We start from the raw sequence: 25,813 nt of genomic DNA, 5'->3' as shown, positions 1-25,813 counted from the left end.
CAGACTGAAAAAAGAAAATCACTCAAAGAAACAAATACAGTTCCTCTGTTGTTCACCATTCTGTGGCAGTGTTCATGTGGGATCCCAAGTGTTGTGTGTAACTCTACCATATTTGCAGTAGGATTTGTGCTGCATTTGGGGCTTATCTTGGCCTCTGCAAGTGGAATCTTTATCTGACAATGTTTTAGATGTGCATTTCATCTTACTGTGTTCATCTCTCTGGCACTCTCCCAGTTGCTGTGGCACTGTTGGTTATCTCCCAGATCTGTGTACAATTAGCCCCTCTGGTCATTGCACAGCTTCCTCTTACCGGCTGCTGGTATAGTGGTGGTGGTGGGGAGCCTTGTCCTATGTCACAGGCCAAGGCTACTTGCCTGCTTGCACCACTGGAGCAATCTAGGCAATCTGAGCTCGTACCTTTTAGTCTGGTCACCAGCTGCCAACAGTCCACTGACTGGATGGCTCTTCCCGCTTTCTATTCTATGACTTCAGTAATGAAGCAACCCAGCAGTTTGTTGCTTGGGTTCACCCTGAACCTTTTGAAATAAAATGGTGACCCTATCTCCCCACTTTTGTTCTGCATGTTTCTATACCAAGGCTCAGTACTGGTTCACCTCATTCACCAACTGCTGGCTCTGCAGAACTGCTCAGGACAGTCTCATTGTGCTGGCAGGGGCTCTGGGCTGCTCTGCTGGGACATGCTGTGATTGAATATATGTACTTTTCTAAAATCTTCTGAGAAATGTAGCTATAATACAAATTTTGGCTACCTAGAATTTTTCATTTGTTTTAAATGACTTTTTTTTTCCTTTCTTTTAGGCACATCATCTTTGCTCCAAGTAGCCACAACAAATATGCTGGAGAGTCATTTCCTGGAATTTATGATGCTATGTTTGATATTGAAAATAAAGCAGACCCTCATTTGGCATGGAAAGAAGTAAAGAAACATATTTCTATTGCAGCTTTTACAATTCAAGCAGCAGCAGGGACATTGAAAGAAGTGTTATAAAGGTGTCAGTCAATTGGCTATTAAACGTGTGGATGAAATTTGTCATTTTTTGATGACTCATGAAGCCAAAAGGTTTTAAAAATCTGGATTTTCATGTCATGGTTTAGACTTCCACTTCATTCATCTGCAGAGATTTTGCTTCTTGAATTCACGCTGAAAAAACTGAAAATGGAAACAACTCAAATGTGCAGTAACAGAGAAGTTGGTAAATTACGATATATCCACAATGAAATTCCAGTCAGCAATATAAAACTGAAAGAACTATGCAGTCTTCCTGACAGAGGATGCATTAATAAAGGTACCCAGAAGAGTACATAAAGTAAGAGTATGTAAATTATGAAGATGTGGCAAAATTGGTGACATAAAATCAGTGACTGGGTAGATGGCAAGGGCAGAGGATGGCTACAAAAACATACCAAGTTTTCTCAGATAAATGAGTGTTAAGAATGTTCAGCTGAGTATTGCACAGGTGTATACATTTGCCAAACTCATCAAACTATAAATTTAAAATGTGCACATTTTACCATCCAAGTCCCAATAAAATTGGTTTTTAAAATTTCATTAAAAAATAAACATCTGTGTAGGGAAATTAGAATAGTGTATCTTCTCAAGTAAAATCAGTATGAAACACAAACAGTTAGAAAAAGTGTTATCTTTGCTTTATTGAAGAAACATTTAGGTCAATTTGTTGAGGAAATCTCAAAATCTCTTACATTTTAACACCTATAGAAATTGTATCAGAATCCGCAAGCTGCCATGCATAACCTCAGAATTATAGAAAAACATTGTCCAGTTACTTTATTGAAAGAAATTGAGAATAAAAAATTAAGAGCTGTTACAGGCTAGCACACTAAAAAAATGACAGTAGTTTGTAACTTACTGTTCCTTTGTTTTTTTGTCTTTAATCAATAGCTGACCATAAGTAAGAGCGTGATTTTGTGGAATGCACTATATTTAGTCCATGACAGTAGGTATGGCTATGTACATCATGTTGAACATACAGAACATGTGTTCTAACCTTTTTCCCCCCCAAGGGTTTCCCTTAAGCATTTGGTATGAGTCAGATTTGCTATTAAAACTCCTTTCATCTCATTGTTTGCTCCAACTTCTATTATTTTTCTCTTAAGGAAAAATCGGAAATAAGTTCTGTATTTTGCTCATCATAATGTATTAATTTTGTTATTTATTTTAAAATCAAATTTAAACAATCCATAAATTCCTTTAATGCAGTAATCTGTTTTAAAAAAAAACTTTAATTTGGAAGTTATCTAATAGGAAGTTAGTAAGCAATGTGTGTGAATAAAGTGCATATAAACCTTAACTCAGAAAACTCCCCAAATGTTTATACCGAAAATTGAATAGAATGAAATGTGATACAAGGATTTTTTTTCATCATGAGAAAGTGAAATGACTATTAACATTAAAAATACAGCAGTAATCAGAAAAACAATGTACATTTTTCATTTATTTGGGTAAGTTGTCCATGACTTACTTTTGCAGAAATGGTGATAAAATAGGTATCAGACAAAATGTCTTAAGTGGCTACCTTGGAGTGGTGGACTTCAACATGACTTGAATTTTCTGTATTTTTCTGAATTGCTTAAAAATTTATCAGGATATACTCCCTTTATAATGGGTTAGATAATACTTTTGTAAGTTCTGCTCGGTCTGAGAATTTAAATGTTGATTTACATATGCATATACATAGACCACCTTCACACAATTCTTATTTGTTTCAGAATTTCACATACAGAAATTGGACTTTGAGCTTTTAGGCAAATAAATGAAATCAGGATAAAATAGTAAAAATTATACTACGTAGAACTTAAGTTTGCCATTGTTTGTAACCGTGGACTCATTTGCTTTGTTTCTTCTATCTTTTCAGTGGCTCTTAAATTCATCCACTTCTGATCTTCAATGTGATTATTCAATATGTATCTTTCACTTAAATGTCACCAACTTCCTTTCACTCTTGTATCAGTTATACTGACTTTGGCCAGAATGATCTTCATAAATAAATGTAATCATATAAAAAAATCCTTCAATAGTGATCGCAAGTCTCAGGGATGTTGTAATTAGCAATAGCCAGTAAACAGCCAATTGCAATAGCAAGTAAAAAACATGCAGGTATTTTCAGATATCAAAACAGTTGCAAAAGCACTGATCATACAGCATGTCTTTGAGTCTTTAGATAGCTGAGACAATCAACTGTCTTCACTCCTGGGGCTTATTTGGATTCCAGGCATGGGTTAAAATTCAGGCTTCCCAAATACTAGGTATTTTACTAGAGGATAATCAGCAGAAAATGTGATATCCTTGCTACTACCAGTGTACTAAAGGATTTCCAAACTCAATGTTGAATTATTTGCTTAAGAGGTAGCAATGGTAAAAAGTTTGGGAGGTCAGCAAACAAGAGTCAATGTTCCAATACTGTCTCCGAACTTAGGCCTTTGTACATCCTAGTCTTTATGGACTGGGCTTCCCTCCTACTGGCCCCTAGCTGTGTTTTGTTTTGCATCAGAATTCCAGTATTTGTCCTTTGAACAATTCGGAAAGTCCATTATATGAGCTCCACAGCAAGTTTATAGGTTGATTTTTAGCATCATTTTTATTTATTTTTTTGTTTTCCTTTTCAGAAGCTTTCCTGGAAGCAGATTATGTTTGACTAATTATACATATAACAAGTGAACAAAGTATTGAATAAAACAGAAAAAAGCCTTAATACTATCATTTGAACCAAGAACACAGAAAACATTAACATCTCTATGTTAAAAAAAAAAACAAAAACAAAAACAAAAAAAACTACATTGTTCAAAAGAAAAAAGAAACCATTTCAGGGAGTTGGGGATACAGCTCACTGGTAGAATGTGCCTAATACACCTGAAGCAGAGTTTGATTTCCCAGCACACGAAGTCCCCAAAGCTGCACTGTAAAATATAGCTATATCATACTTTAATCACTGATTCTCAGATTCAAGTGTCTGTGATAGACTTGTGTGGTTTTTGTCTTTCTTCCCCATTTTTCTGTTAACTTTGACCATATGGGGATGCGAGATCCATTACAAATGGTGGGGACTCAAAACTGCATTTAGTGTGTATGCATCAATCTTTTGTTGCATTTACTTATTTCCATGCCCATGTACCCATACTACATCTTACTCAAAGGCAGTTATTTTCTAGTAAAATGCCTTCTACTTCAGAATGCCATCAACTTTGCATCCTAATCAGCTTAGTGAAATAATGAAATACTTAAATCATGCCTGCTTACTTACAATTTCCTATACTCAAGTGTGAGATGAGGCCTCATGGTAAGCTTCAGATTTTAACACCCTGAATAACTTCATGTTAATTTGTTCAGATTTTTGGACTTAGCAGCCCCACCGAGAAAAATCATGTCCTCCAAAACCTTTGTCTCTATTCTTTAGCCCCTCCATTTCCAAAAATGTAAGTGATTTTATAATTTCCTATCGCATAGTTTCAATATCCTGAGACTCATCTATCCTTCTCATCCTTTCTGTTGTATTTATGCCCTCACACTACTGGGCTCTCCTCCACCTCCACATATTCTTTCCTAACAAATTCATCTAGAAATAAACAGTATCTAGATAAGTTTCAGATACCATTTACCAATAAAAAGTATTATCAGAGAAATGGCTAATTCTAGGACTTGGATAGAAAACATACAGAATGGGAACATCTTGAAATACCAGAATACAGTGCTAAATAAAAAATTCAAAGTCACATAACACAAAAACAATGCAACGGGCATGACAAAAGAAAATGGAAACCAACCTAGATGTTGCAATAACCTGGAACAATTTAAGCAACCTAATACTTAACCCCAAACAAAATACACACATTTATACTCTACACCTTACCCATAAGTGGTAAGAAAGCAAATGTGTGCAGAAAAATTCAAAGGAACTTCTAGAAACTCTTCTTTTGAGATGGAATAACGCATTCCCCTTAACTGGAAAAATATGGCACTTTGGTTTGTCTTTCCCCAAACATGTCAGTTTATTTAATAATATACTAGACAAATCTCAGCTGAAGGACATTCTAAGAAATAACCAGTATTCCTCAAAACTTAGGGTTTTGAGCCTGAGAAGGTGTCAAAACTCATCTATTGAAACATGACTAAATACACATAATTTGGGTTCCTAGATAAAACACTGGTAGAAAAAAAAAAGACATCTGACAAAAACATTTAAATATAATTAATGCGGTTTTCAAGAGGACACAAGTTAATCATCCAAAAAACCTCCATTGATCATCTCATCTAATTTGTTGGGAGGAAAAGGACCTCAAACTTAAGGTCCTCCCTTTTTAATCGCTTCTTTTAATTAGCTAAATCTTTTTTTAAAAGCTAATCTGATCACTTGATAGGAAAGGGAATGACGAACTACTTTCAAACAATCTTTAAGCAACATAAAATGCTAAAGTTCTTACTCAGGAGGCTAAGATAGGATCGTTGAGTTTGAGACCAGCTTGGGCTACAAAGTAAGCCCAAGGCTGGCCTGAATTGCAGTGAGATCCTGTCTCAAAAAGATAACATCATAAAAAAAAGCTTAAGATTGTCATTTTAATTTCACTTTAAGGGATATTAAAGATGGCCTTTAAAATTAGAAAACCAAGAAAAATCACTAACGATTATTTAATGATGATTATCATCTTCAGAAAACTATTCATGAAGCAGCTGGGCATGGTAGTTCATGTCTCCTAGCACTCAGGAGGCAACAGGCCAGAAGACTGCTTCCAGTTTGAAGCTAGCCTGGGCTAAGCAGTAAGAATGTCTCAAAATCAAAAACTAAAAACCAACCAATGAAAATCATGATGGACTTCTTAAAATCTTAAGTCCCTGAAAACATAAAATCAAACAACGTGCAGGAAAAACTTTGCAAGCCTGGCATTTTAGAGATGGTGTCACATTCAACTATACACATTTATTGCTACTTAAAATTAGCAACACCAGATTAATTTAAGTTGTAAGAACAGATGTAAGAATACAGTTGGGTGGGTAGTGGGGAGATAACCTATTAAAAAGGAAAATGAAATAATTTATTGATAATACCTAAATAGACTGCATTTCAGAACTCAAACCACAGACTTATACTGGCAGAATACAAAATACGTATCATGCATAAATGCCAAGTCAAAATAATCTGCAAAGAACAAAGTCTATTAAATTTTAAAAAAGTTCCTTCAAGGTGTGGTAGCATATGCTTGCAATCCCAGTACTTGGGAGGCTGAGCCAAGGGGACTGCTCTAAGTTTGAGGCCTGCCTGCAATACAGGGATAATAAGTTCAAAGCCAGCTTGAACTACACATAGTAAGACTGTGTCCTAAACAAAAAAGAAGTTACACAGTACATATCGAAATCCTCTAAAATAGCCTATCTAATGAATCTGTATTTAAGTTTACTATGGAGCTCCAGTGGCGCAACGAGCTGGCATACAGTACTTACATATACAAGTTTACTTACTGTGGGTATAAGCAAGACACACATTTTCAGGCTTGGAAATAAGTGATTTTTTTTTTTTTTTTAAATGGGGGTTAGGTAAGATGTAACTCAAAGGGCCCATAAAATATTTCCAAGAATGTTTTAGGATCCTGTTCAATCTTTGATGGTTGAAGAACTATTTAAAGAAAACCAAACAAGCTGGGTGTGGCAGTGCACATCGATAAGCATAGCAAGCCCCCTGAGAAGCTGAGACAGGAAGAGTCCAAGTTTGAGCCCAGACTGAGCAACTAATTAAGATCCCCATCTTAAAATAAAGAGCCAGGGATGTAGCTCAGTGTGAAGGCACTGGGTTCAATCTGCAGCAATAAAGAACAAAAACAAAACAACAAAAACACAAGTTGTATTTGCTAAGAAAATTCCTGTCACAAAATTAATTAGAACCAATTTTGCACCAATACAGTTACACCAGTAAATTACACTAAATTGTAAACATGGAATTTCAATTCATATGCTTGTTTATAATACTTCAACAGTACAACTAAAAATACATGGGCTAAAATTAAATGTTCTACTTACAGAAGAACTGTACTACATTAAGGTTAATTTTTAGTTTTATAAATGTTCTATGGGTTTGGAGGGTTTTTAACATAAGGAGATTAATGTTCAAAATTCTGCTTTTTAGAACTCCTTTGTAAAATATCTAAAAACAAAAGTTAAAATGAAGTTACATAGTACATTATACATCTTGCTTTTACTGCTGTGACAGTAATTCCTTTTGATGCTAACACAGACAGACAATTTCTAGAGAAATGATTCAGTAAAGTCAACAAGCATTTTTTATTAACTTTGAGAAATTTATAGAATAAAACATTCTATCTAATTGTTATTGTGTGTATACATCATTCTAAGGTAAGTATTTAAATTTTTATCTGGGCAATATAGGTTCTTAGGAAAAATGAAATTATGACCAATGAAACTGGTCTATATAGCTGTATAAAAAGAAATGGTGCTTTTAACTAAATCAGAGAATATTTTACTTGCTTTAAATAACAGTTCAACCATAATAGATTAAGATATGTTCAGGAGAAAGCAGCCTCAAGAAGGAAACATTACAATGACAAAAGAAAAATTACTGTGAATCAAATTAAGTATCAACCTTTTTCTACAAACAATAAAAAAACTTCATGTCTCTAAATGGACCCAAGTTTCTACAATGGGAAAAGATGCAAATCTCTTTCAATATTGGAGATTTATGTAATCTTCTTACTGACAAATTTCTTGCCATGTTATTTCAGTGTCAACATGCAAAGCACAGCTGCCAATTTTCTGCCTATATAATTGTGACAGAGCTAAATCTTTGATCATGTAATTAACATCAAATAGTTATTTGCCGACAACAGAATGATATATACCAAGTATTAACTAAAAAAGTACTTCAGCAATTTCTAAGAATCCTGTAACTCAAGGGATTTTGAAAAATAAATCCCTTTTACTTTAATAAATATAAGACTAATCTCGAAATCTATTAAGTTCTGCTAGAGTTCTAAATTTTCTAACAGTTCTAAATATACAATTTCTTCTGGAGCTCCACACTGACTCAAAACATAACCTGTTAATAGATGCAATTGGCATAAACAATTGAAATTCTGTGTTTCCTGCATTTAATGGAAATGAAGCACTGTAATTAATGCTGTCACTACAATTATAAAGCTCTTCAGGAAAGCTTAACAAACCTGAAAAAATTAAGTTAACTTTATTGAACATGTAATAGTTATCATAAAGCAAAACTACTATCCTCCAATGTATTTCCACAAACCTTCATGTTTATAATTTTAGTTTTTCATCCATTATGGAAATCATCTGTGTATTTCTTTCTGTAAGTAACTTAAAGATTAAAAGACTTAGATTGCAAATCAGGTACAATTTAATCATTAACACCATACAAATAATCAGCAGAGATTTCTTAACATTTATTGCTTAGTCCTATAAAACGGTGAATTTTAGCCAAATTGATACTTGTATAATTTTATTTCATGTATTTTAAATCATATGCCTGGCAAATAATATAGGTATCTATTTCTTAAATTGTAAAAAAGTTCAAATTTGTTAGTCAGCATATTCCCTTTTACCTACGGGATTCTCAGAATTAATCTTCCTAGAAAAACTGTCCACATAGGGAAGACAATACAGATTTTCCTCAAAAACTTTCAAGTTTTATAGGAACAACATTCCATGACATATTTTGTAATTATGGGACAAAAGTTCTTTAAAAAGTCCTACATTACTTTTGTGCTGAATGGTATACTGTACTGAGAAATCCTGCAATTATATTTATGAGTTATTGTCTAGCTTCAAGCATGGGACACACATAGGAACAGTCAATCTTACAGCTCTCAAAGGGAAAACAGAAGACAAAAAGATAACCTGATTTAGGCTTTTAAAAGCCTAATGTTAACCCTGAAATGCCAGATTTACAAACAAACAGCAACAATAAAAGATTACAGCAGCAAGCCACAACTTCACCACACATCATTATGATTTCTGAAAGAGGCAACAGCTTTTTTCCTTTTTCCATTCAATCTGTATTATCTTTGTTTTGTTTTTCTTGTTTTTTGGTTGTAGGCAGTTCAAGGCTTGCCCACTGCATAGGTTCAGCTTTTCTCATGGATATCTCAATCTTTGTAGCAGTCATAGTTACATAACTTCGTTTTACATCAATCACCTGTAATAAAGAGTTACAGTAAATTTGGGTAATAGTACTGTATGAGGAAAATATTGGTCTTGCTTATGTTAATACTACCCATATCAAGGCTCCAAGGCCATGTTTACATCTAAATTTGAACTTTTGGTAAGCTACAATACAACATTATATTATATGTCTATACTTTTCCATCAGTATTTACTAAAAATACTGTCATTTATTCTGCAAAAGATATTTTAAATTATCAGGAAAAGTCAATGGGTTCATAATACTTACACCCCATAATTTCACGTTTTGATGAAATTCTTTTTCTCCTTCAAATACAATGTGTACATTTAACTAAAAAAGATGCAGAAAGTTGGTTAGCTATTTTGGAGTCAGCTGGAGAGCAAACCCAGGGTCTTTAACCACTGAACTACACCCTACTCAAAAGCTAATAAATTCACATCAAAGGTTTATAACATCAAGCACCAATTAAAAGAGATTCTGATATTATGCTATTTTAAGAAATTTCTAATACTGCATGATTTATTTAAGAAAATCATGAACAAAAAAAATTGAAGTTTCATAATAAGAACATTATATTTTCTGTTAACACCTGTAGTCTACTAGCACCTCCAGAATAGGGAAAAAAATTGGGTTTTTTATTTGAAAGTTCTTTTCTTTTAAGTAATGGTCTCATTATACCGTTCAGGTTGGCCTTGAACTCATTATATAGTGCAGGGTGGCTTCAAACTTGAGGCTACCATCCTGATTTAAACGCCCAAGTGCTGGGTTCACAGGTGTACACCACCAAGCCTGGCATTTAAGATTTTATGCAAGTACTTCAAAATTGTTTTTTCCACGTGGAAAGTGTTTCAAGATTTCAAAATCAGCTGAAACAGGAATGCTATTTCATAATACATTAAAATAAAAACTGTGTGCAATACAATTTTCACTCAATTATTCAGTGTACTTACTGATGTACTGTTTGCTTCTACTCGACTAAGATCAGGAAGTGAATTTTTAGCATATACTGAAATGGTGACTTCACCTCCAGTCTGATGCCAGTCATGTCTACATGGAACAACTTTTTTCCCCTGGAATACAAGAGAAACGTTTTAATAATGAAGTTATTTTAATTTTGGAAGGTATATTTCTCATGTTTAACCATATGTTACTTATTAAAAAGTGACAATTACAGAATACCTAAATGTTGAATAAATCTCTAAACTAATCTGAAATATTTATTCTTTTTCCTTTGAGAAGGGGAGGCCTTACTATATAGTTCAGGCTGGCCTTAAACTCACTTTGTACCCTATGAATTTGAATTTTTGCCTCAGCCTCCTGAGTCCTGGGTTTATAGGTATAGGCCACCCCACACAGCTATAATTATTTTATAAATTAAAAGATATAAAGGTATATATTGGGATTACTAATACCAAACACAGCACAGAGGATTAATTTACTTAGCATACTATAAAGTAACAGTAATAGCTAACAGATAAATATTCAGCAATATATTGCTTTCCTTCCTGTAATTTAATAGGCTTTTAGGGAATTATGTGTACAACTGCTTGTCTTCTTATAAGCTGTTCAAGGAAGTAGACTCTTTTTTTCTTTTAACTTTTTTTATTGGTATGGGGGATCAAACTCACGACCGCCTGCTTGCAAGGCAGGTGCTTATGCCACTGAGCTAAATCCCTAGCCCCCTTTCTTTCTTTCTTGATAAACTTCTCTGTAAAAAAAGAGAAATTCAAAAGAACTCAGCTGAAACAAGTCTGTTGTCTCCTTTTTGAAATGTTTTATATCCGTGAATGGTAGAAATTTTAAGCGGCCAGAAAAAAATCCAAAGTGTCAATATTTAGTAACATTAAAATTAACAGAACAGTAATTTTTAAAGAAACAAAAAGTGGCAACAGGCTTTGAAGTTAATTTTAATAATAAAAGACAAAGAAGAGGCTTCAATTTTGGCAAGCTTGAGTATTTCACAAAAATCCAAATACCTGTATAAACAACATAAAATAGGTACCTTGCTCAATAAAGAAGTGCTATGAAAGCTCTATTCAAATTAATTTCATTTTGTGAGTATGTTGTTATTGCATGATAAAGAGAACATTTTTAAAAAAAAACTAGAGACAGAATAAACTGCGATCTCTTAACATGACTATAACCCAGAGCATTATTCTGTACAGGTTACTTACAGCATCCTTTTTAGTCCACATGTGTTTCCCTGTTGTACAGCCTTCTTGGGCTAAGAATGTATTAAAGTCAGAGGTTTTTCTTCTGCAACAACTCCAGTATTTCATCCTTTAAGTTATTACAAAAAATATTTCAGAAGTAAAATCTCAAAATTAGATCAAGAAGTATGAGTGATGAGTGACTTTTTCTTAAATTCAGTGTGCAACTTTAGTATAGTAAGTCATTGGACAGTTAAAAATGTATACACATCAGGAAAACTAGTAACTAAAAAGTCAGCATGGCATTTATTATAGTGATTTTAGAACTTCTGAAGAAAGATACTGCAAACATCACAAAATTCCAAGTTAGCTTTTCACCGAAAACTCATACTTTAACTTCCTCATGAAGCTACCAAAATGCAGGATCAAAGATTTGTAATCCTCACATTGTTACCCAGTAAGCAAAGAACATGAAACAAAAATTAGCTTACACAACCTCTGATGGTCAATCATAAAGCAGGAGAAACCCATTATTACTTGAGAAAAATCAAATGCAGGAATCTAAAACTTATAGTGAAACTTAAGATTTAAATCCTTTACACATGTATGGAAAAAATAACCTTTTCATTGAGGGCTGTGAAAAAATATGGATTTTTCTCAGAAGAGGATGCCTTAATTGCCCTAGGGGCAAAATTTTTAAACGCCCTGAATACGCAGCATGATCCTTCAAATAAAGGATGAGTTTTGTCCAAAGTGGAACACTACAGTAAAATATAACACATAATAAAAAAATGTAGGGTCTGAATTACAATGATTATGAAGTAAATGTAACCTTGTTTTTCTTATGTGTTTAAAGAAGACAAACTTTCCATTTTTAGGTTATTGTGTAAGATAAAATAGCAATGTAAGCAAATGTTCAACACGTACAGGAAATAACATTTAAAACATAACTAAGTTTCCAACCCCTACCATAGAGTATTTTAATTAGTCATGCATAAGTTACCCCTCATGGAAAATAGGTACTCCAGAATGATACACGCAGACTTCTTCTAGACTCTGTAGACCCTGATACGTCTAAAAGAGCAAACAGAGAAACAGATCTGCATCAGATACATGTCATATGTATTTGTAGTACTAGTTACCTCTATAAACTGAAAAGTACTCATGAAATAACAACAGTTACTTAGAACATTGATTAAATTCATCCAGGCCATCCCATTAAGGAACGAAAATAATTCCCTTTTAGACATGGTTAAATTTTAGTCCCTGTGAGAAAGGCAAATAGAAAAGTAGGCAACAGGTTATATTAAGATGCTTTCAACTGTTTGGGTACGAGGTCTCATCCAATCATATTCACATATTTAAATTTATAGAAACGTTGAAACCAAGAGATTAGTACTCTAGACAGAAATACAATTACAACACGATTTATGTGTACAAAATATCTCTTGGGAAATCTAAAAGCAATTCTGGAAGTTCTAGAGTGGTGATTTATTATCCCTAAAAATGGTAAAATGAGCTGCAGACCTATATATATATCCATGGTTTGTCTGGAAGATCCGGGCCCCATTGCTGCTGTAGATGAAGGCTCTACAGATGAATTCACAAAAATTTTATGTTAATAAAACACGGATGCAGCCAGTACTATACTTTCTTTATATTTTTGTATTTATATTATCTACCTACAAGTACAGAAATAAAATTTGGTGTTTATTTTTTGTAAATCCAGGCACTAGGTGCATATATCTCCTAAAGTATTACATAAATATACAAATCTCAGCATGTTAGATTTTGAATTTATCACTACTGCCCCAAAGCCTATTTTTTTCCTTTCTTATTTGATACTACCATATTCACTGAAGTCTCCCAATGTAAGACATTTTAATTTCATCTCTTCCTTTACCTATATTTAATATATCTTAAAGTCATGTCAATTACATTTGAAAATATCAGCTTAGTTTACTACCTTACCAGTAAGTTAGGAAATCTTATGCAATTAGTTATAATGTTTTTCTCTATTTCTACTAACTCCTCACCTTTTAATTTCTGTTCATACAATTACACTGTCATTCTCCTGTTTGAAGCCCTTTAATTATAGCCCTGAAGTAAGCGGTATTTAAGAGGCTGTATCAGCCATGAAGGCAGAGATGTACAAATTGCTTTTCATTAAAATTAAAGTGCCAACTTATTAAAGCCATTATCAGAATACTAAAAAGACAGTAGTATTTCTGACAAAGAACCTATATTAAAATACACGAACAATTAAAAATTGGTAAGAAAAGGGTAAAACTATAAAGAAGTCCTGGACATTTTACAACATGAGATACAACTAATAAATACACTAAAAAGATATTCAATCTCATTGCTAGTGAAGTGCACATTAAAGTCACAATGAGAACATCACATTCAATCAGAATGGTTAAATAAAGCATGAAGTAAGTGAAACCAGCTTCAACACTATTGGTAGGAATATAAAGTAATACAACCAGTTTGGAAAATGAGGTGAAGTCTATTAAAGCCAAAGGTATACATATAATTTCATTTCTAGTCAAATAAACAAATATGTACAAGTCCCCAAAGTCATACATAAGACATGCACAACAGCATCATCCGAAAAAAAATTTTTTTAAAGGACAACAGAAAGAAAAGCTTAATTGTGGCACATTTAAACAATGGCATCATACCTTAAAACAATGAAAAAAAAATACAGCTACATATACAAAAGTGAAACAACACACGTTCTGCTTATATTAAACTTAAAAAACAAGAAAAACTAGTAATCATTGTTGACTGAAAGATGTGATTACCTTTAGGGGAAAGAAAGATGAATGTAAGAAGCGTAAGGAATACTCTATATGCTGAGGTAGTCACATTATGAAAATTCCTTAGCACTAAACTTTTTATTTGTACATAATTTAACAAATTTCAGTGAAAAATTTAACGGTCTATTGTCTACAGTAAGGTTTAACTTCTAAGTACTATTAAAAACTTAAGATTTGACCACTATCCTCCTTTTCAGTTTCACAACAGCAAATGGTAAACTATTCCTATTATCTACTATTTTCTTTATACTATTGCTGTCACCTTCACCAGGACTATTTTTTCTTTTTCAAAACTCACTTGGTACCTTCTCTTTGATCTTTCTCCATTACTCTAAAATTTCAATTGCCTTCTCACTCCAAAAACTGTCATTCCTTTTTACCTGCATAAAATTCATGTAAAAATATTTCTATTTCCATCCCCCTTGGTAAGGTGACCTTAAATATAAACAGGAGGGAAAAATAAAAGGCCCCTCTGCCAAGTGTTCCATTTTCTTAATAGTATCACCAATCACCCAGAAGATTGAGCCACCAACTTCTTTCATTCCCAATTTATTAATTGCTAATACTTTCCAAATTGTATCATTCTTTCTACGTGTATTTGCTATGAGCTAACTACTGTTCTAAAACCCATTGTACAATGAAAATAAATGTAAGCTGGACATAGCAATAGACCTTCGTAATTGCAGAACTCTGAGGATACTGAGCCACTGAGACTCTAAGTTTAAATCCAGCCAGGGCAACTTACTGAGACCCTGTCTCAAAATAAAAAATAGAAAAAGGTTTGGGACTATATCGCAGTTTATAAAGATACCAGCTTCAATTCCTAACACTGCAAAAATACAAAATAAAAGAAAAAAAGCAAGACTCTGCCTTACATGGGGAAGACAGTACTGGATGGTATCAGAATGAATCAAATAAGGTTTAAAATGTCATGGAGAAAAAAAGAGAAGGAGAGAAAAAGTGTTCACAATGTATGCAAACTTAAGAGTAAGCAGCCAGTTGTGCTGGCACACGCCTATAATCCTAGCACTCAAGAGGCTGAGGTAAGAGAACTATTGTAAGTTCCAGACCACCCTAAGCTACAAGTGAGCTCAAGGCCAATCTGAATTGCATAGTGAGACCCTGTCTCAAAAAGACCAAAAAAGAAAAAAAGAGCATTCTTAATCCCACTGTTACAACAGCATCTAAACTTGTTCTGATAGAATCCATTTGCTACTCATCAAAGAAACCAAGCTTGTCCTTAAAACTGGTAGTGGCTTCTCTTTATAGTTAGAATAAAGCTCAAATTCCTCATCATGATTTATAAAAACCTCCATAATATACCCTATTTTCATATTACTTGCACATCTTTGCCCATGCTGTCATGATCTTGCTATTTCTAAAAACCCACGCTGTAAAGCCACTACACCCTAATTTTTATTCTTCCAGACTTGCAACTCACCTAGTACCTTACTGAGAATTGTAATTTATGTCATCATGTCACCAAAATGAACTTCACTGACAATCTTAAATACTTCCTACCTGGATTCACTCTAGTTCCTTATTGTTCATTGTTTGTTGCCATCTCTACCTGACTTTATAATATTCAGTTGTTATGTTGTTCTACCCATAACAGAATATTAGTTCTACAAAACAGTGATTTCTGTTTTACTTGATATTTTTATTTCCAGCTCCTATGTCTAGTATATTTTAAGTGCTTAGGAAATGTTGACTTAATTAGAATTATTTATTCTCATGATTTTTATCAGGTTTCATGTGCGCTCAGTCTTTTATCCAAGTTTGTAGTCTTAGTCCCTAGCATATTCCCCTAACATGATAGGTACCCACTATGTGATAAACTAAGAACAATGTATACTTTCTTCCAAATTAAAAATTTACTTTAAAATGTCACAAGTAAAACAAAAACAAAAGCACAAGTTTTAATACATACCTTTGAACACCCTCCATTTTTACATGAGGTCCCAATTTTAATTTCATCACTGTCTTCTTCTGCAGTGTGGAAAAGAAATTACATTAAGGTCTTCATTAAAGTAGAAATGCACTAGCTATTCTTAAAAGCATTTTTCTACAAAATACGTCTTACTAGAAGTCAGAAATTGTATTTAGGTGTTTAACTTTTTTTCTTTTTATTTTAAAGAGATTAAGACAAAAGAGGACTTAATATTAGGTTTTGCTTATATCCCAAATGGATACATGACACATTTCTATTCCAAAACGCATAGCTTTGTTCAGTATCTTAACTTTGTGAAAGAGATTACGAAGGGTGTTATATCTCATGGCATCAGGAGACATCAGAAAATATTAAGATATATACTACAGATAAAACATTTTCAATTGTTGAAGAAATGTAACACTTTTATAAGATCCTCATTTTTAGTAGATAATAGAATGAACCACATATTCACTCTGCAGTAGTATCAACATTTAGAAAAAAGTGCTTCCAGCTTGTGAACAGATGATTGGCTAAATAAGAGATGCTATGTATATACAAGGACATACTACTTGGCTATAAAGAATGATAAATTTGAGGCATCTGTAGGAAAATGGAAACACCTGGAAAACATAATGTTGTGTGAAATAAATCAAGACACAAGCTTGAATACCATATATTATTCCTCAAATAATATATTAAAGAAGGCAAAATATAAATAAAGAAAACGAGAAAGACGGATACAAAGAGGTAAGGGGACAGATGTTGCACAAAATATGGTACAACGGGAGAAAGGGGAAATGAAAGGAATAAAGATATGCCATATATAGGAACCTACAAAACCTAAATAATGTGATCATTATAAGCCATAACATGTGCTAAGAAAAATAGTATCAACAGATACAAAAAAGGTGACTGGAGAATCCAAACTGCAATATGTACATATAAGTACTCCCTCAGATAACAATGAACTACATACAAACATATACTAATAAATAAGAAACCCAACAACTTTAAAAAAAAAAAAAGGAAAACAAAAATTGCTTCACCACAACGTGCTAAATTTGCACACCACATTTAGTACTCAGTAAATGCTACCTCTTAGATGACTTAAATAATGTAGAATAAAACTAATAAAATAAAACTAAGTATTACCTTTCTTATCTTCTTCATTCCCTGATGACAGTTTAAGTTTATCAAGTGCTTGTTTTAGAGAGGCAGATATTTTTAATTCCAAACTCGTCATTGGTTCATCTGGGCTATAGAATTTTGAAATTGCACCATCATTATTGTAATATACCAAAATAGTTCTTTGTATTCAACCATAGAACTTTATGAGAAGTTAAATATTGTAAATAAAGTTAGTACAGTAAAAAGTTTCACAAATTTGCTAAGATCTATATTCTAAGCTTTAACAAAAAGCTTCTTATACAGTGACATTTCATAATGGTTAAGTTTTGCATATACAGTTTAGGTCTACCCAGATACAGTGATGCATGCCTGTAATTCCAGCTACCTAGAAGGCTGGGATGGGGGAATCATGATTTTGAGGTCAGGTTATGCAACATGGCAAGACCTTATCCCCATTCCCTGCAATAAATTTGTTTATGCCTATTCAATAAAAAATATTAATAATGGCAACAATAAAAACAAATTCATTCTACATCCACGATGAAAAGACTGACAAATGTTAACAACACTGTACATGAAAACCTATATCCTAACAATCTTTTTAGTACCATTAAATTAATATGAATTTATTATAAACTGTATTTTCCTCACTGATTTTTAAGAAAAATTATTACTATGCTACTATTTAGGGAAAGTATTAACTTACAACAACAGAATTTTTGTTTTTTTTTCTAGTATATTAATTGGCTAAAAAGGTATTTGGTAAATCTTTCAAAAGTATGACTGGAGACAGTGATATTCTGAGTAGATTCTTTAGCAATGATCTTCAAAGTGCATGAGCATCAAGACTCTCTAAGACTGATCTTGGGCTGATGTTACTAATTCTTTGTACATTTACTTTAGTAATATTAATAGAAAAAAGTTGGAAACATCCAAAATTCTAAGCATGAATTAAAGTTTCCACAAGGATAATCAAAGGAGGAACACAAAACCATTTGTTTAAATTCCAGTTTGGCTCCAAAACAGTACTCAAGTGCAGTGTGAAGACCAGAAATAACAAAGTAAATGAAATACTTATGTGTGGAAATGAAAAACAGTCTTATTTGGTCAGGTAATTATGAAGTCTAATTCTACTTCAAAATGAGCAAGACTTTAACTAATAAATACAATAAAATTCACCAGTATTTGAGAATAATAGCAATTTTCAGGCATCTCACAATGAAATGAGTATCTTGGCTTTTTTTAAAGCTCAAATCGATTCAAGGCAAAAGCAAGATGTGTGATTTCGCCACCACAACAGCATATGTACCTATAATTATAATGGTCCAATATGCAAATCTGCAATGAAATTTTACTGTGTACATGCCCTCAACTTGAGAAGAAAAACGAAAGGCTTGTTTAAGAGAAAAAAAAACAGGGGCCTCTATAGTAGCTACAAATACCATTATGCAAAATGATACAAATGAAATAACAGAAAGAAATGCTATCATTTAAGCGTGTCTAAGTTAAACAATTATATAAAGTATACCTTGGTCTTTTTATTGCTTCTACTGGTTTTGGTGCTTGAATGATATGTTCCTGAAACCTGGGTTTCAATTCAGACAGTTCTTTCTTTTCAGTAGTCTTGACTTCTGGCTTGACTGGCTCGGGTGGTTTCTCACTATTATGCCTACCTTTTGTACAGCCCTGGGAGTGAAAGGTACTCATTAGGTGTTATTGTTCATCTATCTTATATATCATGACAAAAATACCTTGAGTATATTGACTGACTGGAAGAAACCATACAACTCAAAATGTGACATATTATAAATGGGTTTTTATATCTGCATAAAGCATCTTTTTAGAAAAAGCTTTTACAACATTTTATGTACAAGTCTTAAACCAGTTCTAGTTTTTCCAACTTAAAAGCTGTAACACTGAAGATCATCTTTTTATTATGTTTGCTCAACTGTGAAGTGGAGGTAATAAACATTTTTCTTTTTCAGTGGTCTACAAAGTAATAGTCCATTTCAACGGTATCTTAGGTTTGATAAAAATTTATTGTTTTTAATTGAAAATATGTTAAAATTATTATTTACCAGTTCTTTCTTTTTCATCAAGAGCCTAAAATGACAAATGAGTAATTGCTATCTTAATCTGCAAAGTGGACAAACTATTTTAGAGGCTGTGGAAGGAGGATGAACTCCTTAAAAGCAAAGTGTTATGTCACAGTTAATGATCAGTCAATATACATCAGAAATCAGACTTCTCAAATTTGCAGTTTCTTATAAGTATGTATTTCCATAGGTAATCTAGAAAAAAAACTTAGTACTTACTACAATACTTAAGAAGTCAGAAAAATCAGTTGTTCTTCTTTTACAGCAGGACCAACCCTATGAAACAAGGAAAAAAAAACCCTGAAAATTGCATTTCCATGAGAACAATCATTCAATAAAATTCTTGTACTTTTCCTTATATATCCATGCTTTAGTTTAAATGGTTAGCCTAATAAAGTAAAATGATTCTTTGATTAACAAAAAGTGCTAAGTGATTTGTGTTATGATCTGTCATCAAAGGAGCATAAAATAGTTAAAACTGAAATTACCCATTTTAGATAATAAACAGCAACTGGATTTTCAAAAGGCTAACATAGTTTTTAAAAATATAACATATTTAAAAGACATTGAGTAAGAAGAAAAAGTGCTTTAAATAACTTAAGAGAAATTACAATCTAGTTTTTAAACAGCATCCATCAAAAAAGTTACCTGTAAGAGAGAATTTCATTTATACAGAATTATGTAAAATACTAGGATGCCTACATGTTAAAACAAGATACAGACCGGGTGCTCCCAAATGGTAATCTGGGTCCAACACTAGTCCTCAGTTAAAAAAAAAAAAAGGGATGAAATTTAAGTATGTGAGTATAATTGTCTTCTTATATGCAAGATTGTACTTTTCTCTGAATTTTTTTCTCAACAACAAAATGTTTTTTGTTTTGTTAAAACAAGTTTAATTTCTTACTTCTAAAATAGAAACTAGTAATTTTTTATTTGAAATTATCGGGCTGCAAAATCAACAGTCATAGGAAGTCTAGACTTACAAAAATGCTTACAGAATACAGACAATAAACAGAACTATGGAAGTGAGAGTAATACATAAATGGATAGGATTTAAAAATCATTAGTAAAGTGACTTGTAGCCAGACATGGTGGCACATGCCTGTAATCTTTGTACTTGGGAGGTTGAGGCAGCAGGATCACCACAAGTTTGAGGCCAGCCTGGGCTATATAGTGAATTCCAGGCCAGCTTGAACTATGTAGGGAGACACTCTCTCAAACACAAAACAAAACAAAACAAGAAACAAACAACAAAAAAAGAAGTAATGTTTAAGAACACAAACTTAATGAGAGAAAACAGAAAATTAAATACTGAGCTATGATATACTCCTACTTTAGGGAAAAGGAAAAAAAAAGTCGTAAATAATGGTCTCAGAAAAAGAAAATTTCTCAAAAAAGATGAATCTCTCTCAGAACTGCAGTACTCACCTCCAGCAACATTTGTAAAGAGGCTAAAAGATGTAAGGTGTCATATCTCAAACTGCCCTACTGAATGTTGATTTCTTTACTCCGGTATGTGCTCTACAACTTTGTTTAGATTTGATTATAAATCCATTAGATGCTAAGAACCTAACTATTCTTTGGAAGGCAAAATTAGAAGTAAAAGGAAATCACACATATTTAAACAAAAGACTGCATGTTTCTGAGAAAAGGAGTATTACCTAAAATCTCAGCAGCTGCACTACTTCCTTTTCAAACACTATATACAAAATTCAAAACTACCACGTTATCAAAACCTGATCAAAAAACTTATTATTTCTCAAACTCTCTAGAGCATGAAGGCAATAGAGGTGAAAAATTGGTAACACGTTTCTTTAGCAAAAATACTATAAACATAACAAGTCTGCCCCGAGACTAGTACATTTCTTTGTTCATTCATTCATTCACCTATTTGAATTTGGTCTTGCTATGTCATTCATTCATTCATTTCAGACAGGGCCTTGCTCTGTAGCCCAGGCTGGCCTCAAACTCTCCTCAATCATCCTACCCCAGTCTCCCAAGTACTGGCATTGTTGTACATAACAATCATTTCTAAAATTCAAAACTGTGTTCATTAGTCAACAGTGAGACTGAAAGAATGAGAATCAATATAATTGTTTCTATTTCATTTTTAACATTAAGGTTAAGAAATCATTAGGAATGAGATTTGAAATAGATATAAAGTTATTTTATAAGGAGAAAATATCACATCTATTGCCTTTAGTGATGTACACATCTAAAGTACCCTTCAATGATCATTAGAGAAGTAGACACAAACTGAGGAGAAAAATGAAAAAGTAAAAATTTAATATATCTCTAATTTACTATATAAATATGAAGAAACTAAAAATACATATAGTTCCTACCTTTAATGCATCATGAAAGACTGGAACACCAGGATGGTATGTACAAGCATCTGGTCAAAGATAGCAAAAATAACATTTTTTATAACGAAGAGAAACATTTGTATCACTATTTCCTTCATGAGTTAAAACTTAACTATTTTACCCAAACACTTTTATCAAGTAACAATGTTCTTTAAAAATTCACTTATGTTTATGTTTGATGCACAGTACAAAGAATAGTTAAAATTTTAATTCAAATATGACCACTATAAAATATAGAATAGTTCAAAACTAACAACTATTATATTCCTCTATTCTTTGTGGTAAGATTTGTTTAGTATCAAAACTTCAAGCCCCAAAGATATGACCATATCTCAATACTCACAAAATTACTATCAAATTGAAGTGTACTTATGTGCACCTACCCATAGAGGATGCTTAAGATTCCTTAGCCCGTTCTCCTTTCCCATTATACCACAAATTTTTACTTCATTTTCGTATGAAAATGAGTTTATTACAATTAGCAACGTGTAGCATGTATCCTTTAAAGATCCTGTAGTAGAAACACTTCGAACTTCTTGACTTGATAGTTTTATGAGTTCATAGAAAACAGGTCCATTCTGTATCTCTGTAATTTTCTTATAGGGCTACCTCTAAATCTTTTGGCTCTGTTTAATTTCCTGCTTTTTACACCCTGTGATTCTTAGTGCTACTTTAAAATGATTTTTCAAACAGTGAGAAAGTTCTCTACCCCATATTAATAGCCACTATTGCTTTCTTAGTTACCTTGTGGTATACAGATACTGTATTAGTCTACCTCATAAACGTTATATTATTTTCCTGATAGATACATAAATCATAAATTACGAAGTGACTTTAATTAAGGATAGTTTAATTAAAAGCTGAGAAATGTTTAGAAGCAGAAATGCACTGTATATGTAAGACATGAAATTGAGAAGACATAAATGGAGAATACAGCATTGTTTCATCATTTAACATACAGAGGCATAAAGTGTAAAACGTATAAAAGTCTGCCACATAAAATAATCACGATAGTTAGCAGAAAGGCAGTAGGAATGAGTCAGCAGAAAGGCAGTAGAAATGAGTCACATCTTAGCCACACACAGCAATACCTTGGTTCATGAACTTAATTCTTTCCATGATTTTGGTTGCAACCGAATTGGAAGATAACTAAATCAAATTCAAAGTAACTAAGTATGAACAAAATTTAAAAATCACTACTTTCAAAGGCAAAGCAGCAGAAGATGAACATTTTCTTTCCGAGCCTGTATTTGGCTTACCTACTAGTTTTTGCTTGTTTGATTTTTGAGACAAAGTCTCACTATGTAGCCCAGGCTGTCTCCAACTTGAGGTGATCTTCCTGACTGAGCCTCCTAAGCCTGTGTCACCATACCCAGCTTTCCTGATCAGTTTTGCTCAAATATTTTATATGTAAGATGATACAGCACAGTAATGGTTTGGCTTTTATTACTGGGGCTAACCCTGCCTAAAGTACAACCGTTAGTATTTGTTTCAGTTTCTCCACAAGCATGAATTAAATAAAACACTGAAAGTTGTGCTTTTTCCAGCACAATAATAATTAGCACTTATATCTTTTAAACATCTGCTTAAAGTTTTTACAAACTAAAACATCCTATCACTGTAAGTCTATTTTTATAGAGAAAAAGTTTGTAAAAAGATGAACTAAGTCAACTAGCATGTAATTGTATCATGGCACCAAGAAAGGTTACTGAATGGAGAGTTTTAAGCATGATGGATCCAGCATGGCTCTGTTCAATAAAGAACTTGTTCATATCTTCAACTTTTATTCCTTGTTTAGTCAGTGCACAAGGCCAACCCTCTAAAATTTTACAAAACTTTGTTCTAGTCAAGTCAAACATTGTCTCCTGAGTCTCCATTTTCTTCACCTTTCATTTACTCAACTAATCTACTTGGTATATTTAACTTAAATCTCTATTAAATAATTTTCACACTGCTGATGTGAATACATTTTCATCAATTTTATTGTATTTCCTGCTGTACTTTCTACTATTGACCACTCAATCCTTGAGAGCTCCTCTTTTTTAGCCTCTCCCTTTTACATTTTTAGACACTGCACCATCTCACACATGGACACACTGATTTCCAATGAACGGTCCTATGTCCCTCAATTTCAAACCTAAATACAAGTCCATAAAATACTACCCATATACCAAGAAAGACATTAATACAAGTTTACAGTTAAGTAGAATATACATACAAAAGCAATTTTTTAAATATAAATGTGAGCATACAACGTGAATATTAGTGGGATTTAAAAGTATTCATTTCTCAAGTTTATCATTTACTGATACGTAGCTTTTCCCCTGAATGAAATAATGATATAAAAATATCATTGGCACTACCTTTGTTATTGTACAGCCTAGATTTATCTTTTCTTTAAAATCCTGTACCAATATTAATTTAAATAAAGACATCGATTTACCTGTGCATCAACCAATATATTGCAAATATCTCAAGAGGTGCAAAAAAATTTTAAAGGTATCTATTTTAATTTCCTATTTTAATTTCCTGTTAAGCCACAGTACTACTGTAATGAAGTTGGACGCTCTATTAAATGGGTCTCTTACATACTTCACAGGATTGCTGTGAAGGTTAAATTAGATAATAAAATGACAAAACAAATTCTGGTATACAAAAATTGCTAGCCGACACCGACAACACATCACACAATAGTCAAGGAATCAGCTTATTTCTTGATCTCATTCACAAATCAAAAATTAAACGGCATTGCTCACTTTCAATCGTTCACCTACTGTGGTCACTTAACCCTCACTTTTATATCTCTAACTCCACAATTAGATGCTGTTGGAATCATTTGCTTATTTCAGGCCGAAGAAGATATATGTATTAAAATACAGAGGCCACAGCAAGAATATGTAACAAGCGATGCTGAGTCCCGGAAGGCTTAGTGAAAGGTATCATTATAGCGGAAGTATTCATTTCCCTTGCCAAAAACACTATTAAAGTTTATTTATACTGGGGATTTTCCTCACTGGCACAGCGCCTGCCTGGAAAACGTGAAGTCCTGAATTCGATTTCCAGTACCAAAATCAAAACCAAAAAAGCTTTTTTAGATCAGCGGCTGGGGTAGGCTTTCAAACTTCTACACTAAAATAAAAATTTAAAGGCCAGCATAACCGGCTGCCTACTCCTCCCACACCTTCTATCGCTGTCTCCTAAACCCATTCATCCTACGCAATCACAGCCAGGACTATTTCGGGAGCCCCAAAGACTTAGAAGCACCACCTTAACTTCTGCTTCTCAAAGACAATGGGGAGAAGGGTGTTTATTCAAATTTCCACAGGAATTAAGAGCAAGGGCGGCGCGAAGACCGCGCGCCTGGCAACCCCGGATGCACCTCGGCCCTCGCGAATGGGCCTCTCTCAGAGGGCTCGGCATGGAGTCCGGGAGGCGGCTAAGGACGCGTTTTCTCTTACCATCGGAATTGGTCTCGGGATCGAAGCGCTGCCCGCAGCCCCGGTTGTAGCACAGTAGGGCCATTTTCCTTTCCCGCCGTTACAGGCTGAGCCAAAACACCGGGAACCGCAAAACTTGACGACTGCAACTGATCTGTTCCAAGTACCAGTCGGGTGGCCTGGGCGGCTGCCGACTTCCGGAAACGGCCGGTTCCGCTTCAGGAACCTTCGCGAATTTTCCGGTCGCGCAGGCGCAGAGGAGAGGGGGACGAGGGGGCGGGAGCGGCGGCGTGCTGACGTGAGCGGCGCTGCGCTGGATTGGAGTGAGGCGCTTTCCGCGGGATCCTGCGGAGAGCGCGGTGTTTGTAGAAAAGGCACTTTAAAGAGCAGAAAAGCTACGGGAGAGCTGACGCTGTTTCCAGATGGAGTCGCCTCTTATTGACCTATGGTATCTGGCAACGAAATCTCCGTACTCTCTTCATTCTCCGCGTCCCAGCAGCATCTTTTTTGGGAGGCTATAATTATTTAGCGATGTCAGCCTTTACTTCTTAGCTGCTTGATAGTAAGGACAGAGTTGTGTATTCCAAAATCTCTGCGTAGAATGTGGGACGTTAGTAAATGAAAGGAATCGTGCACAAATTTCTGTTCGTGTGTGTGTGTGTGTGTGTGTGTGTGCGCGCGCGCGCTCATCTCGAACACTGA

General features: G+C 33.7%; 2 protein-coding genes and 1 long non-coding RNA gene across 7 annotated transcripts in view; 2 read left to right on the top strand and 1 right to left on the bottom strand.

The window, feature by feature from the left end:
• The window catches only part of Naalad2 (N-acetylated alpha-linked acidic dipeptidase 2), a 92,574-nt gene extending 90,473 nt beyond the window's left edge, over window positions 1-2,101 (top strand). For all 5 annotated transcript variants that reach the window (XM_063256273.1, XM_063256274.1, XM_023564599.2 and 2 more), the window contains one exon: window positions 820-2,101. In XM_063256273.1, the coding sequence (XP_063112343.1) occupies window positions 820-1,009 (190 nt within the window). In that variant the 3' untranslated portion in view covers window positions 1,010-2,101. The remainder of the gene's footprint in view (window positions 1-819) is intronic.
• Chordc1 (cysteine and histidine rich domain containing 1) lies at window positions 1,647-25,333 on the bottom strand. The gene is made up of 11 exons (XM_003468572.5): window positions 25,133-25,333; window positions 21,654-21,703; window positions 19,528-19,584; window positions 18,741-18,898; window positions 17,237-17,340; window positions 16,082-16,140; window positions 12,333-12,403; window positions 11,354-11,459; window positions 10,130-10,249; window positions 9,447-9,509; window positions 1,647-9,191 (listed from the first exon to the last, which is right to left on the bottom strand). The coding sequence occupies exons 1-11, from the start codon at window positions 25,194-25,196 to the stop codon at window positions 9,045-9,047; spliced, it is 999 nt and encodes a 332-aa protein (XP_003468620.1). The 5' UTR covers window positions 25,197-25,333; the 3' UTR covers window positions 1,647-9,044.
• Window positions 25,334-25,408: 75 nt separating this feature from the next.
• The window catches only part of LOC134477671 (uncharacterized), a 28,315-nt gene continuing 27,910 nt past the window's right edge, over window positions 25,409-25,813 (top strand). Inside the window, exon 1 of the long non-coding RNA XR_010049802.1 lies at window positions 25,409-25,559. This is a non-coding gene — a long non-coding RNA (uncharacterized LOC134477671). The remainder of the gene's footprint in view (window positions 25,560-25,813) is intronic.

Source organism: Cavia porcellus, unplaced genomic scaffold, assembly GCF_034190915.1.
Source record: "Cavia porcellus strain 051 isolate PalLab524CR breed Dunkin Hartley unplaced genomic scaffold, mCavPor4.1 scaffold_9, whole genome shotgun sequence".
Lineage (NCBI taxonomy): Eukaryota > Metazoa > Chordata > Mammalia > Rodentia > Caviidae > Cavia > Cavia porcellus.
Note: the sequence above shows the minus strand (reverse complement) of the source record. Positions and strands in the feature narration are given on the sequence as shown.